The 15,562-nt window shown below is 42.1% G+C and overlaps 1 protein-coding gene across 1 annotated transcript in view; it reads left to right on the top strand.

The window, feature by feature from the left end:
- Positions 1–501: 501 nt before the first annotated feature.
- Positions 502–15,562, top strand: part of LOC139663932 (sodium/potassium-transporting ATPase subunit alpha-3-like) — a gene marked incomplete at its 3' end in the record, with an annotated part of 61,297 nt that continues 46,236 nt past the window's right edge. Inside the window, exons 1-2 of the mRNA XM_071542717.1 lie at positions 502–577; positions 2,897–2,985. Coding sequence (XP_071398818.1) covers positions 502–577; positions 2,897–2,985 — 165 coding nt within the window. The remainder of the gene's footprint in view (positions 578–2,896; positions 2,986–15,562) is intronic.

Below are 15,562 nucleotides of genomic sequence, written 5' to 3'. Positions count from 1 at the left end.
CCAGAATTCCTCTCTACAACCCATAATCCTTCAGTGTCCCCCTCCTCTTTTCCATTTCTCACGGCTTTCCTGACTCCTCTTACAGCTTCACTGACTTCACTGACTTCACTCTCTCTCTCTCCCCTCTCTCTCTCTCTCTCTGTTACACACACACACACACACACACACACACAGTCACCCCTTCTATAATCTCATCTTTCACTCTTTCATTGCATCATCTGTCGTTTTCTCCTTATAAACCACATCTGTATCTCCTTCTCTCTCTCTCTCTCCCACACTCTCTGTTTCCCCGGCAGAGGATGGATGGATGTGGCGGTGTGTGTGTGTGTGTGGGGGGGGGGGGGGGGGACGGTGATAGTGATCTCCATGGAAACAGCCCAGCAACAGGCTGAGCCCTGGCGACCAATCGGAGCTCGCTGTAGCTCCGTCTCTCCTCCAATGGGAGCAGCAGGGGAGGTGAGGAGGGGGAAGGGGGGGAGGGGGGGGGGGGGGGGGGATTCGATGCCCGTCAAGGTGAATGCTCAGGGAGGCGTGATCAGGAACGCTCACTTCCTGGTTGGAGCGTCAGCATCGTACTGTAAGAGACGTTTCTTGAATAAAAGCAAATTATTAGGACAAGTGGAGGGAAACAGGGAATCTGTGTGTGGCAGCTGACAAATCAAAAATAATATAATATAATAAAAATGTAACGTTGTAAATGCTTTGGAGCGACTAAAATTACTGGAGGAATGTGTGAAACAGCTGTCTGTAAACCAGATGGGTGTTATTCATTAGAGCCTGTTGAGATTTCATACACTTTGATTTGATTTTTCCGTGTCACACTCATTGATTTCCATTGATTCTGGCTCGGATTCTGGTCCAATGTTGGGGAAGCCCTCTGCAAAGGATTATGGGATGCACAGCAGCCACTGACCCGTCTTTAGATACTGTGCTGATATGCTGATAGTAGACTGTAACTTCACACTCCTCATCATATCTTAGACTTATATTGGGTCACCACAGTTTGTAATAATGGGGATGGCTTTTGGCAATTGGGCAATTAGGAAAAGGGGAGGGGCTTAAATGACATCTAATCAACCGTCACTCATGCTAATGCATCTTTGGGTTCAATAGATATAAATGATAAACATCTTGGGGATCAGTAGATGATCAAAATAAAGCCAATCACAGAACGTACGACAGCAACTGAAGACAGAGACTTTTATACAGAGATGGATTCCAATCATACTATACTATACTATGTGTGAATCCCCATATATAGGATGAGGATATGAATGTTTTGGATCAGTGCAATAAAAATAAAAAAAAGCCAATCAGGAAAATGGGGAGGGGCTTAAATGACCTCACCAATCACCAATCGATAGGAAACTCTCTCCTGAGTCAGACAAGCCATCACTCACATGTGCGAGTGCGAGTTCTGGATTAATAAATACAGACGATGAAATACAGCACAACAGACCAAAATGTCACCTGACATCCATGTCGCATAAATCCAAATCCTATCTGCAGTGGTTTGTTTTGGTGAAATGTGTGAGGATACACAATAACTCTAATAACACTCCGGTTCTTTTTTACTTTCACCGCATCATGTTGTTTTAACAGCTGGTGTCGTGTTTTTAAATGGGTGGATCTTGAGTCACTTTTGAACAGAATTCCTCTAAATGTCGTCTAATGCGGAGTGATGTGTTAAGAGGCTCAGGTGCTGCACAGGCAGTTCTCTCACTCGTCCATTAAAGGAGCAGCACACCCATTATCCCTCCTCCTCCTAAAAGCCTAACCCCCCCCCCTCCTTCCCCCCTTTCTGTTACATAATGTTGCAGTCAAACGAGGCTCTAAAAGCATCAGGCAGTCCCAGCTGGAAGAGACTTTTCTCCATCGGTTATGTGTCTTTCCATCGATGAATTCGACTGTCAGAAAATGAACACTGCTGCCAAAACAATCTCCAATATGTTGTAATACATAATGATCAGATCAGAACAAAGCACCGATGCAGAGAATTGATTAGGCTGCAAACTGCTACTGTTTCTGTCTCAGAGTATATGTGTATGAGTGTGCTTTTATGTGTGTGTGTGTGCCTGTGTATGAGTGAGAGCCTGTGTGTGTGTGTGTGTGTGTGTGTGTGTGTGTGTGTGTGTGTGTGTATCCCTTTGTGTGTAAAAGCCTGTGGGTGCGTCCATGTGTGGTGTGGTCTCCCTATGAACCTGTGTGTATGTGTTGCCTGTGCATACGTGTGTGTGTGTGCGTGTGTGTGCGTGTGTGTGTGACATCCTTTGTGTGTGTATTCCTAAGTGTGTGAGAGCCTGTCCATGTGTGTGTGCATGTGTGTGTGTGTCTCCCAATGTGTGTGTGTGTGTGTGTGTGTACATTGCTGTGTGTGCCTGTGTGTGTCTCCCTATGTGTGTTCCTGCAGTGTGTATATATGTGTGTGTGTGTGTGTGTGTGTGTGTGTGTGTCCCTGTGTGTGTGCCAGTGTGTATGTAACCATGCCAGCCTCTGCTCCCGGGCACAAGTGTGTTACTACCACATTCTGTGCCAGTCATCTCCCGATCACATGACCTGCCAAGTCAGGATACGGTTGCTAAGCAACACTCTCCCATCCTCCCTCCCTTCCTCCCTCCCTCTCTCTCTCTCTCTCTCCTCTCTCCCTCTCCTCCTTTTTGCTCAGTCCATCAAACGGTGATTGCGTGGGTGTGGGGGTTGAGAGAGAAGTTTATTTATAGAAGCCGCGGCAAAAGAGGGGGAATTACGTGTCGAGTCTAAAATTAAACTTGCCATCTCCCTCTCTCTCTCTCTCTCTCTCTCTCTCTCTCTCTCTCTCTCCCTCCAGCCCACCTCCTCTCTTTTCTTTTTCCTCGCTCACTCACTCACTCACTCTCTCCGGGAGATTCATTCATAGATGCGGAGAGGAGAGGAGAGGAGAGGAGAGGGGCGAGAGCGGATGACGAGGATGTGAAGAGAGGGAGCGAGAACCAAGAGGATCCAACGGTGAGAAAGTTACATTACAATACATACAAATTATACATTATATATCCAAATATAAAGCATTAAACACTGTAAACTATTCATCTTGTACCATACCTAAGCAGAGATGCATCTAAGAATCTGTACATTGAAATATAAAAACATATAAAAAGAGCAAACATTCACACATTATTACTCATATTCTAATCTTCATATTCTCACACAGCAGCAGAGATCCAGAACACAAACCCTGAATCCTAAATCCTAAATCACACTTTTTCTCCCCGTCACCGTTCCCGTCACTGCCGCCTTCACCCAAATTTGATTCCGCCCTGGCAGCTTCCACGTCCCATGAGTCCTGCGAAGGGGGAACCATTTTAGATGGGGACTGTGCGGGGCCGGTGGTAAAATGGAGCGCCCCCGGGGGTACACGTGCGTGTCGGGCCGCAGCTCCGGCTGTCCCTGTTATGGATGGGATCTAGAGGATGACAGGATGACAGAGAGGAGGGGAGTTGCAGTAAAAGATCAGTGGAGACAGAGCGAGAGAGGGAGTGGAAGGCGTATAGGAATATATACGCTGGAGATAGATGGATAGACACTGTAGATAAAAGGTTCCCACACTCACTGGGACATCGAATTCAAGGACTTTTCAATGACTTTCAAGGTCTTGTTTGGTGAAATTCAAGGACTCCAAATTTGCAGTGACAAAATGGCCATGGCATTGGTCAAAAACTAGATGTCGTAGACATCTAACCGTCCAACCATGTATCCATATAATGAACAATAAAATAGACCACACATCAAAAAGAAAGCTAGATGGTTCCGACTGAGATTCACCTGTTTGAATTAGGTGCTGCATGTAGCATTCTTACACCAATAAGCCATTACCACATTAGTTTTGAGACATTAGTATAATTACTGCAAGCAAACAAGCCTGTCAGCCTCTAGCAGCCTCTACTCTGCATTCTCCATTGTTTCTCCACTTGGTGGATTTGATAGAAAATCTGCTGGATCGCTTTATGGCACAAAAACAGGAAGAGGTTCTGTTCTTCCAGAGCAAACGGAGATAAAGCTTTCAGAGTTTCTGGCAGCAGATGGTGGAAGGAGGGAAAGACCGATGGAAAAAATCACTCCCAGTAGGTTTATCCTCTTCAGTAAATAGAAAACAAACGCACATGGAGAGACACCAGGGAGGGCAGGGGGACAAGTAGCAACAAGGTTTATGGGAAATGTGGTCTTCACTTTGAGAAACAACAGCACTAACAACAACACTGGCATGAGATAGAAGCTACCAATCGTCTCCACCATGGTCTCATTTGTTTTGCGGTACTTATACCAAGGTATCACAATTAATTTGACAATAATATATTGATGCCGTCTCCTTCACTGGTTCTGTGGTGATAAATGTGTGTCGTGACTGTTTGTACCGACTCACAGCTGACTTCATCCCTGGGGGATTACTGAAGCTTTTCACCGGGTCACAGAGCTCACATTCACTTTCAAATTCACGTTTCAAAAGCAACGGTCCACAGTTTCCTTTCTCTTTCCATCCTTCTCTTTTTCTGTCTCTGTCTCTCTCTCTCTCTTCCCATTCTCTTTTTCTCTCTACCTCTACTCTTTCTCTCTCTCTCTTTCTTTCTCACGAGGCAGACCCTAACCCTAACCCTTCATAATAAGACATATTGACAACCATTAAACCGGTGAAAATATACAATATACATCTACAGAACATGTTACACAAGATAAATGTACAGGCATTACAGAATCTGTGCCGGCATTGTTTCCCCCATTACTCCAGAGAGAAGGTCCAATAAACCCATTATAGTGTGTAGTTGGCTGGTTTTTACTACAGAGCTAAACCAGGGTGAACCAGGGCTAAACAATGCTAAACCAGTTTGAACTAGGGCTAAACCAAGGTGAACCAGGGCTTAACGGGGCTAAAACAGGGCTAACCAAGGCTAAACAGGGCTACAGCAGGGCTTCCTCATTAGTCATGTCTGTCGTGTCTACCAGCCTGCACAACTGGAAGAAAGCCTATCGTTTTGGAGAGACTGTCCTCTATTTTGAAAGTCACATGTTTGATCCATCAACATCCATGTTTCAGTTCGAAGTGTCCTTGAGCAAGAATCAGAGTCACTTTAACCACCAAGTAACATAAATATGCAGGAATCTGCTCCTGATATTGGAGCAGAGATTTATTGCCAACTTACAGTTTCCCAGTACATTTTGCCACACATGATACAAGAACAACAGCATCTAACACTGTACATATCACTCTACATAAATGCATTCAGTGCTCTTAATGTCTGTATCTGTGTGTAGGTACTGCCAGTATTTTGTTAAAAGATGATCACAGAGGAGAGGATATGGTTTCAAAGAAATAAACAGCATTTTCAGCACTGATTTACAATTTTACATTTTAAAATGCTACCTGATGTTAATTTTTCAATAGTTAGAAAGTAAAAAGTTCCATCCACTAAAATGTTACTAGTTTGCATACATATACATACTGTATATGAAAGGATCACTCTACAAAGCTCAAACCTTCAACGATATTTAATAGTAAATCATAAAGCTGATAGTTCTGACTCACATTCAAAGCCGCAATAAAATTCCTGATAAATGCATAACACTGACCGCATAACTCATATCGGTACTGGAACTGTATTACGTGGAAGAATAACATTAAATTAATTATCACATCATGCCTAATAACGCTTTCACGCATCACTCCCTGTAGAAAAGTGACAAAATAGCAAAACTGACATTTATTGATATAAAAATGTCTCGGCCCTGTAAGCCCCCCTCGGCCCTGCAGTGGAGAAGCAGCTGGTTGTATGTCAAAGTCCTATCAGATCTGCTGTTCTTCGCTCCAGTGGAGCCCCTCCATGATGAATGGCCAGCGATTTCCTCTACAAGGTCATCCTGACACCTCTGTGTGTGTGTGTGTGTGTGTGTGTGTGTGTGTGTGTGTGTGTGTGTGTGTGTGTGTGTCCCAGGGAAACAGAGATGGCATTTGTTTGCGGGCCAAATGACACCTTAACATTATGGAGAATCAGGAGAAAGAGAGAGAGACACAGAGAGAGAGAGACAGAGAGAGAAAGAAAGAGAGAGAGATTGGAGGTTGCTTCATTACTCAGATGAATAGGTGGTCAGATTTGAAGGCTTTTATTCCAAAACTCTATGTATGCATTCACAAAAAACACCTGGAGTTAATCCTTCAGTATCTCTAAAATACAGAGGCTCCAGACGGTAAAAGTCTGATCATTTTGTCAACCAAAGACTTAAGTTACCTGTGATTATTTAAAAAGTACCAACTTTTGTTTAAATGTTGTGCTGTCAATCATTTTATAAGAATCGCCACTTTTATCAAATGGTGGATATCACAGCAGGCTGGGTTGAAAAAGGCTGTTTTCAAAATGTAATCCATTACAGATTACTGATTACAATTTATAAGAAGGTAACAGCAGGTGAGGAATTTAATAATTTGGAGACTCAAACTCAGCAACATAACCTCATGGTTTTCAATCAGCTTTTGTTTGCCTTCAAAAGCTGTAAAATTAGCCTTTTCCTTATTAAGTTTTCCAATTTGCATGCTGTGATTTGATTAGTTATTATCATCACTTACTGCCATTGTAAATCATTATTTCAAGATATGTGATGAGTTATGTTAGTGTCTATAATCACATTTTAAACAGAGATCTGTGGAGTAGCTGCAGACTTTATGCCTGATAGTATGACAAGTTTGATTAATACGCATCTCATATATGGCTGTGCATAGATATGATTCAGCCAGATTACATTTACGCCGGTCATTAATATGCGTCTCCCATGTCCACAAGGAAAAGAGATTGATCTTTCCTCTGCAAAACACACACTGACACATCCATCACTTCCCTTGGAAACATTAGAAAAATAGCAAGAGCTCAGGGAATCACACTGATATGAGGACTAATTCTTACTTTTCATAACAGAGGAAGATAATAATAATAATAAGATAATAGATAAAAAGAAAATAGCAGTCATCTTGGATAATAGGTACAGTGTAGGGAATGTGAGGAGAATGCAGCTGTTTAGTGAAGCCAGAATGACAGCAGAGTCCTCGTCTCACTTGTTCCTAATCTACAAGCATCCTGACTATCCATGCATTTTCATAAATTTATATTTTCAGTACTCCTAGTCAGTTTTACATTACTAACCAAACAGCCTCATACGTCTCTGCATGGGCTGAGCATTATTTTCTTTCCTATCAAAGAATTTACTCTTTGCTGGAAAACAGATTTTACCCTGGGAAAGAGGAAATTCCAGCATCACTTGTGGTATTGAGAACAAAGATTTATTAGTGAAACCACTGGCCTTCGTCAGGGTTTGTAAAATAATACATCCAAAGGCATTTATATATACACAAAACACACAAAAATCAACCGATAAAATAGAAAAGTAGAGGATTTGGTAAGCCAATGGATCTTAGCAAAAGGCACAGAGACTCGATAAAAACCTCTGATTGCAAAACCCTCGTTCATTCCCTCTTGGAATAAACTGTTCTGCTAATAGGTTTTTACCCGGCAACAGCAACACGCAACACACAACATGCACACACACACTCTTCAGTAGAGTGGTGTTTCCCCTTTAAAGTCCCTCTTTGCATGTTGTAGCAGTGTGGAGCGAATCGTGAGTCATTCTCCTTCCACCTCCCCTGCTGCCTCTCGCCCTTCCTCACCTCCATCCGCTCTGCCTTCCCTCCCTCCCCCACCGCGAGGATTACGCAACACTCTGAGGGACGAGGAGGAGGGGGGGAGAGGGAAGGGGGGGAGAGAGAGAGAGAGAGATGGAGTGCATGAGAGGAGGAGAGAGAGAGAGAGAGAAAGGCCGGGAGAAACCGTTTATCCACTCTTATCAATCTCCCTCCTCTCCTTTCCTCCTCTATTCAACGCTCCCTCTCTCCTTTCCCTCTCTCGCATTCTCACACATCCTCCCTTCCTCCGCTTCCTCCTCCATCAAGGTCGTCGACAAGGACGGTCTCGTCACGTTTCCTGGCCTCCGATTGGCTGCCGCGGCCGTCGGGGCCTTAAAGAGACAGCGGCGCTCTCTCTCTCTCTCTCTCTCTCTCTCTCTCTCTCGCTCTCTCTCGGACGGCGGCCATCTTTGCCGAGCTGCCACAGCAAAGCACCGGCTGGGGAGATGTGTGTGACTGTGAACTTCTTCTGCCTCACAAATTCTCCCAAAAATGCCTTTTCTCCTCCTGAAATATTCAGCGTTTACAGGTTTAAAAAGCGTTTTGAATTCTTGTTTTTGTTCTGTTTTGGGACTTTTAAGAGACGACAAGGTCAGAGTGACTTGCTGCCCTTCAGTAGCTATTGATCACTGCAGATCCAGGCTGTATTTATAGATACTACGACCCTTTAACATACAACTGTCTGCTGCAGGGAGGGGGAGGGAAGGGGAGGGAGGGTGTTTTGAAATCTGGTCCTCAAAATGTACATGTGTGAGGGAAGGAGAGAGACAGTATTATATATGGAGACAGTGCACTCTATCAGTTTTGAACGGGAAAATCCATAACACTGTCATCATTGAAATTGGCCAATCAACGCACCTTTGTGTACAAATCATAAAGAAAGTCTGCCAATCATGCTTTCAGCTTTACGCAGCCGCAGAACTTTATTTACGACAACTCACGCAAGTTGGGGGCAACTACATTTGAAATAATTGAATTACACAATATTCTCTGATATATAACCATCAGCTCCTTGCTGTGGACTGTATGATGACATGACTGTTGACAGCTGATACAGGGACAAATGTCTGTATGGGAGTCGTAAACCAGATTTGTCTTGAAGGTCGTAATCTCACTGTTTAGTAAAGCAGTGGATGCCGCATGGGTACAAGCAGTGGGAAAAAAGACGTTTTTCTGAGACAAAAGTAAGTAAGTAACTTTATTTATGTAGCACCTTTTGAGAGCAGAGACATCACAGAGTGCTTCACAGAGGAAATAAAGCATAAGCATACATAGACATAAAGCAAAATAAAAAAGACACAATAAAAACAAAAGTAAATAGAAAATTACACAAAGGCAAGTCTAAATAAATGGGTCTTGAGCTGCTTTTTAAAGGTGTCCACAGTGTCCACAGTAGTGTCTTTTGGAACACATTTTAACACACTGTTGCAAACAATTTTGTAAATATGTAATGCAAATGATTGTATGTGTGTCAGAGCTTTAGATATAGACGACTCCCCCTTCAAAGAGATCGGAGTCAAAGGAGATTTACCAAGATGGCACCCAAGTGAACCCACTTTCCTTAAAGGGACTTTAAAACAGTTTTTTTAAATTCAATGTTTGTGTGCTGATAGTGCAGACCAGCTGAGATAGTGAATTTGAAATTATATCCGACAGTCCTCATGGAGATTTTCAGCGGTTTTCAAATGTGTGTGTGTGTGTGTGTGTGTGTGTAAGAGAAAGAGGCTGAGGAAGGGAAAAACATGCCATAGTTAATTTTGTTTGCATTGTTAATAACACAGAGCGTCTGAAACAGAGCCGGGGAAACAATACCCAAGGCAGCTTTTAGAGAGACTAATGGTCATTTTATTCTCATAGTAAACACAACAGGCGTTGTAAACCCCCCCCCCCCCCCCCCCCCCCGCTATTCTATTCTTGTATCCGAAAGCCAACACCAGTAGAAAAATCGATCGGGGAAGCATACAAAAATCTCTCAGATCAATTCTGCAGAATGACGACTACTCACCAAGGTAAACTCTGCTAAGACACTGGAGCCGCAGTAAAACCCACAGAGAGGAGAAGAGGGAACTTAGACACACTCAGATCCATGCAAGTATCTGGGCTCGTGTCTTTTTATACAAGTTGAAGACAAGATGGAGTAGAGTGTATGGAAAGACATTTTACAGTCAAAAAATAGACCAAGGGAGTGAGACACAGTTTGGTCTTCTTCTTTAGTAAGTTAGTGTAAAAAGGTGAAAAGGTACAAAGGTGATGCAGCCAACTAACCCAAGAATATAATGGTCAATTAGTCGCAAGTCCGCTAATACTTTTTTCGTATTTTTCTTGTGTGTGTGTGTGTGTGTTTTACAAGTTTCATATTCTGCTGTTTCTGCTGTTTAATTTGTGTTGAACACTATCTTTTGAAGTGGAATAGCTTATCTGTCCATTTATACCTTTTTGTAGCTAATTTCTTCATCAGTAGTAAAAAAAACAAACTGGAGAGCTGGAGAGATGCCAGAAACCCGCACTACAGCCCATGATCTCTTTTGGCTACGTACAGCCCAGTTTTAGACCATGCAGCAAATACATTATTACATATTTAAACCATGCATAAAGAGCTGGAAATATCACAAAATATGCACCAGAGAAGTACAAGATAATGCTTTATTTTTGTCGCTTATCCCAGAAGATGTAGTCTAAGATTTAGATGTCTAAACTTTCACTTTTAAACCCTATGTAGCTTCATTTTAGCGTGGATGTATATAACCATTTAGTTTTTTAAACAGTTAATCAACGTAAAATCGCTCTGTTGCATGTTCCTCCTTGGCTGCATTTACGCAAGAACAGAAAATCTGATATTTAGCCCTTCATGACCTGAGTCTCACCTCTTCTCAGCTGTCTAACCTGAGCCATAAAGTGCTAAACATCATATTCAGTGTTCATGTAAATCTACTGTCTATACATGTAGGTTTTCACTCACCCAGTGTAAACCCAGCTGTAGCGTAGCTGTAGCTGTAGTGCTGTTATTATAAGATCAGGCGTCTGACTGGAGCAGCAAGTTCACTGAGCGTAGGCTGCAGAGAGCGATGCTAGTGACACACACACACACACACACACACACACACACACACTCACACAAATAGAAACTCCCACATGCTAGTGAATTATTGAGCAGCACAGCACTTTCCAAAAAGTGTTGTATCCTCCCATGCTCCATCAGAGGCAGTGTTTCATGGCTGGATGGAGAGACAAGGGAGGCAGAGAGAGAGAGAGAGAGAGAGAGAGAGAGAGAGAGAGAGAGTTATGTAATGTCCTAGCCTGTAACCTGAGGAGAAGAGAACAATGTTGAGGAAAGAGAGAGCGAGACAGAGATAGAAAGAGAAAGAAAGACAGGGAGAGAGAGGGAAGTAGCAGCACATTGGTTTGATTGGTTCCAAATACTAGTTTGGATCTAGTATGGTAGCTCACTATTATGAGAGGCTCTGATCAGTTTAAAATCAGATCAATACACACTGCAAAAAAGACAAGCTGAGTAAGGGATTAGATCCTGTATAGGTATAAATACGCAACTTCTTACCCAGAGGCAGCAGTGTGTATTGCAAGTCCCGCCCTTCTCTCTGTCAGTTGGACAAGTTCACACCCCAAGTCCTGTCAATCACCTTGATGAGCTGTCAGATGAACTGGGATAATATAGCATCGCTGCTGTGTAGAAAATATAGCAAACTACCCAACATAATATACGAGCTCTGTGTTATTTTTCAGGATTTTTTTCTCTAATTCTTGTGTTCGCCTGTGTTTTTTAATGCGGTGAAAAACATGAATGTTCACAAGAACAGATCCTGTACAGGTCCACGGCGCCTGTGTTGAATTCCACAAGCTGCGGCCAAACTGATCGGTCAGAAAACGGACAGAATTATTGACGGAGAGATTTCTGTCCATTGGGCTGTTTTGGAACGTCACTATGGTGGAGAGGCAGGAGTACAGCTGCCTAGCTTTGCTCATAACGAGCTACTTCATAGAAAAAAGAAGAAACAAACTATACAGTATAAATTATATAAGAAACTGACATGGAAAATCTACAGTCAATCCCAACGTTATACCGGGCTTTCTCCATTTTATCTTCCTTTTAGTTGTGCTGTTGTGTCTGTGATCGCCACTATTTTTTCCAAAACGAACGTGGGAATGCCTCTGATTGGCCAACAGATGGTGACGAATCCGTCCGTCCAGTCTACAGTCTACGGCTACGGCTAACATACCTTAAATACCACAGGTAATAATGTTACCTACAGTTAAGGTTTGTAGGGCAGCAGAAGACGTGGATGTCTGTAAATTAACGGCGGTGAGTGTGGCTCAGTGTGTGGGAGCAATGGTCAGCTAGCGTGACGTGGTTATCGGTTAAAATATACACCCCAAAAAATGTCTCTAACATCAATGAAAGCCAATTTCAGGCAAGCGGGGGGTTTAGGTGCGAACACAGATACAGACTGATCATGTGTAATATATCCTGTTTATTGTTTTTTCAATGCAGGAAAAAGCAGCTTTCACCAGTTTTCAGCCTATTTCATGATATTTTTACTCAAATTATAATGCTGCACTGTCAGTTAACTGTTCAGGTTTCAATAAATTTAACTTTCATCATGATAATGCGACTTGTTTCAAGACATTAACTTTTTTCACTACACCACCTTACTGTCCTGGAAGAGTTGTCTGTTGCAGAGATCGGGTCTGTGACACTGAGCCACTCTTTCCCCACATAAACTTGACAGGTCTGTAGAACAGATACAGTCACTTGCCTTTTTTTTGCAGTGCACTGAAAATATCTACCAAACCAAACTGAAGGACTGCTATATTTAGCTCATCTTGCCTCCATTTTGTAGCTGTTGAAGCGCCTGGCAAGCAAACTGAAGTGCACTTCAGGTCATTCACTGAACAAAGACTTTAAAAATAGTTTTTTTTCCCTACAGTAGATGTGCCGTCTTATTAATGCAGGAATAAAAAAAACTCCTTGGATTGAAAAGGGGTATGAAACCATTACTGTCAATAAGAAGTTTATAGAATGGCTTGCATGTGTCTGCATCCTCATGCTGATCAATTAAATCAATCACAGTAGTGAGTGTCAGTCATATTTTAGTGTGTAAAGCCTTTCTTTTCCCAAGATTTTCATTCTACATCCTGTGACGGCCCCTGCATATCTGCTCTGCCTATCAGTGTGTGTGCTCTTGTCATTCTGCTGCAGTACCTGGTTGGTGGACTGGGGCGTTGGCCAGATTGGGAACACCTGGGCCCGGTGATCCCAAGGGCTTATAAGATGGAAACTGGCCCTCATCCAGCTTGTTTGGTTCTGTTTGGCTTTGGCCTGTTATTTTGCTTTTACACCTACGTCACCGTACTTTCCACACATGCACTTACATCACTGATTTCCATGCTGCATGCATCTTTTGATCTGTTAGTTTATATTATTTATAATAAATGTCTAAATCTTGCTGGCATTGTGTTTTGTCATGGCCTTACTGGCCGGGTTATGACAACACAGTATGTTGGTAACTAACTCAGTCCTCTTGAGACAATTTTTATGCTTTGGTTTATATAATAGCTTACATGCAATGTGAGGAGAAATAATTTGATACCCCACTGATTTTCACTCACACTGCAACTGCTACAAATACTGAGATTGATGCCATTTTCTTAGTAACAATTTCTCAAAAAACAACCTCTTTCTTTCTTTCTTTCTTTCTTTCTTACCTTCTTTCTTTCTTTCTTTCTATTTGTTTATTTACTATAAAAGGGCAGGGGAAAAGAAAATAGGAAATGGAAGATAAGGAAGAAGAATATTCTTAGATATTTATTTTGTCTGCATACTTTTATACAGGCCTTCATTTGTCTATTCTGCTTTTATTGAGTTTTCATCTGTGAAGAATAGAATAAATTCAACTTCTATTTGTCAGGGACAATGCAAATAGACATTGTGGCAGGTTAAAAACAGGAAACACATGCATTGCTTGAGGGTTTCTAGCGAGAGCTAAGCCCTGTCCCTGGTTAGGCTTTTAAGGTAAAAACAGTTCTATCATTTAAAACATGACAGCTACATTTAAAATAATGTCCTCAGAAACACCTTTTTCAGGTCAATAGAGGACAGGCTGCTAAACATCATTACTTCCCTTGAAACTAACATGGATTTCAACATACAGTATGTGCATTTTCCAAAGTAAAATTTGACTGTAGAGCCTTTCTACAAATGAGGCATCCTGGTTCCATTCAGCAAGTGATAGAGAGAGAGGGTAATGACATCAGCTGAACTAACAGCTGACCTCTGGAAAGACACAGTCAACAGACACGCATGCATGCGCACACACGCACACACAGTTTTTAGAGTAACTACACATCTCCAAAATGCTAATTGAAGAGGCATTTTATGGAATGTTTTCACCTCAACCAATCATCTTCTCCCCTGAGTGGCTACTTCCTGGTGCTGAAGGGACAGCGACAGGAGGAAGAGAGAGAGAGAGAGAGAGAAAGAGAGAGAGTTAGTTGGGAGCTGGGAGGCAGATTAGGCACAAGAGAGCAGGAGAAGAAAGGGGAAGAGGGAGAGGGAAGAGAGGGAGTAGCAGCCACAGTAAATATTACAGTTGTAGTTAAATGTTGTATGGGAGTTTGCTCATGAATTATCATATAGAAAGCCTTTGGTTTCATGTGTTTCTGTAGGGATGAAGTTCAGCTGATGGACAATCACTCCTACAGTAGAATAAGAAGCAGAAGAAGAAAGCAGGACATAGCAGCAATAAAGGGCTAATGTGACTTCTATTTTGATTTTTAGCTCATTTATCCTCATTAAGCCTTCGTTTTTGCCTAAATTCAGACTTGATGAATGTTAAAAAAAAATGTTTCCCTGTTTTTTCTAGATGTTCTTTTTGTGCTCTGGTGAAGTGTCATGGTTTCTCACTCATGCTTACATTTCAGAGTATTTCATTTCAGTATTAGCCCATTAAGTCACATAAAGCCACCCTTTTTTTGGAATTTTTTCACTATAATAATTCATTAAAAAAAATGTATGTAAATTTTCTTTTTTTTTCCCCCATTGCTAGTTCATATGATGCTGTATACCTGAGAAAAAAAAAATGTTATTTTTAGGGGTTTTTTGCCTTGTTAAGAAGCCATTTTCATATTAAACATTTTAGAATGTACCAACATTTTCATTTACAGAATAGAGTTTATCACAAGGCTGATATGAATCTCTGTGACATAAATTCATTGTATAAAACTGATGTAACTGTACCAGAATAGGGCCTTTTTAAGGGAAGAAAAGCATAAATCAATTATTTTCTGAAAGTAGAATTGATTTTGGTTTATTTCTGTGGTTGTTTTCCTCATGATGATCGCTGACTGCAGATCAGTTTACCTCCTTTTTGTTTCCCTCCACATCACTGCTGGGCTGAGACAAAGGTGTGAATGTGAAGGCTACCTGCTTGTCTAATCTGTGTCTGATGTGTGTGTGTGTGTGTGTGTGTGTGTGTGTGCGTGTGTGTGTGTGTGTGTGTGTGTATCTCTATGTGTGTGTGTTACCACTGTTAACACTCACCAGCCACTTCACCCTGAAGGAGACCAGAAGGACCCCTTATTCTCACATGACAAGAGGCTTACACAACAGAGGGGCTGTGTATAGGTCTGTGTGTGTGTGTGTGTGTGTGTGTGTGTGTGTGTGTGTGTGTGTGTGTGTGTGTGTGTGTGTGTGTGTGTGTGGGAGAGAGAGCGCAAGACAGTGAGAGACAGATAGAGTATAATCTGTTCACGTTTGTGACCATTCAGCTGTGAGTTTGTGTTGGTGTGTGACTGTGTGTGACTGTGTGTGTGTGTGTGTGTGTGTGTGTGTGTGTATGATGGTGCTGCCAG

This window comes from Centroberyx affinis, unplaced genomic scaffold (genome assembly GCF_046629955.1).
Source record: "Centroberyx affinis isolate AG114_WGS23_722 - 3 ecotype Tasmania unplaced genomic scaffold, CSIRO-AGI_Caff_v1 ptg004168l_1, whole genome shotgun sequence".
NCBI classification, from domain to species: Eukaryota; Metazoa; Chordata; class Actinopteri; order Beryciformes; family Berycidae; genus Centroberyx; species Centroberyx affinis.
Note: the sequence above shows the minus strand (reverse complement) of the source record. Positions and strands in the feature narration are given on the sequence as shown.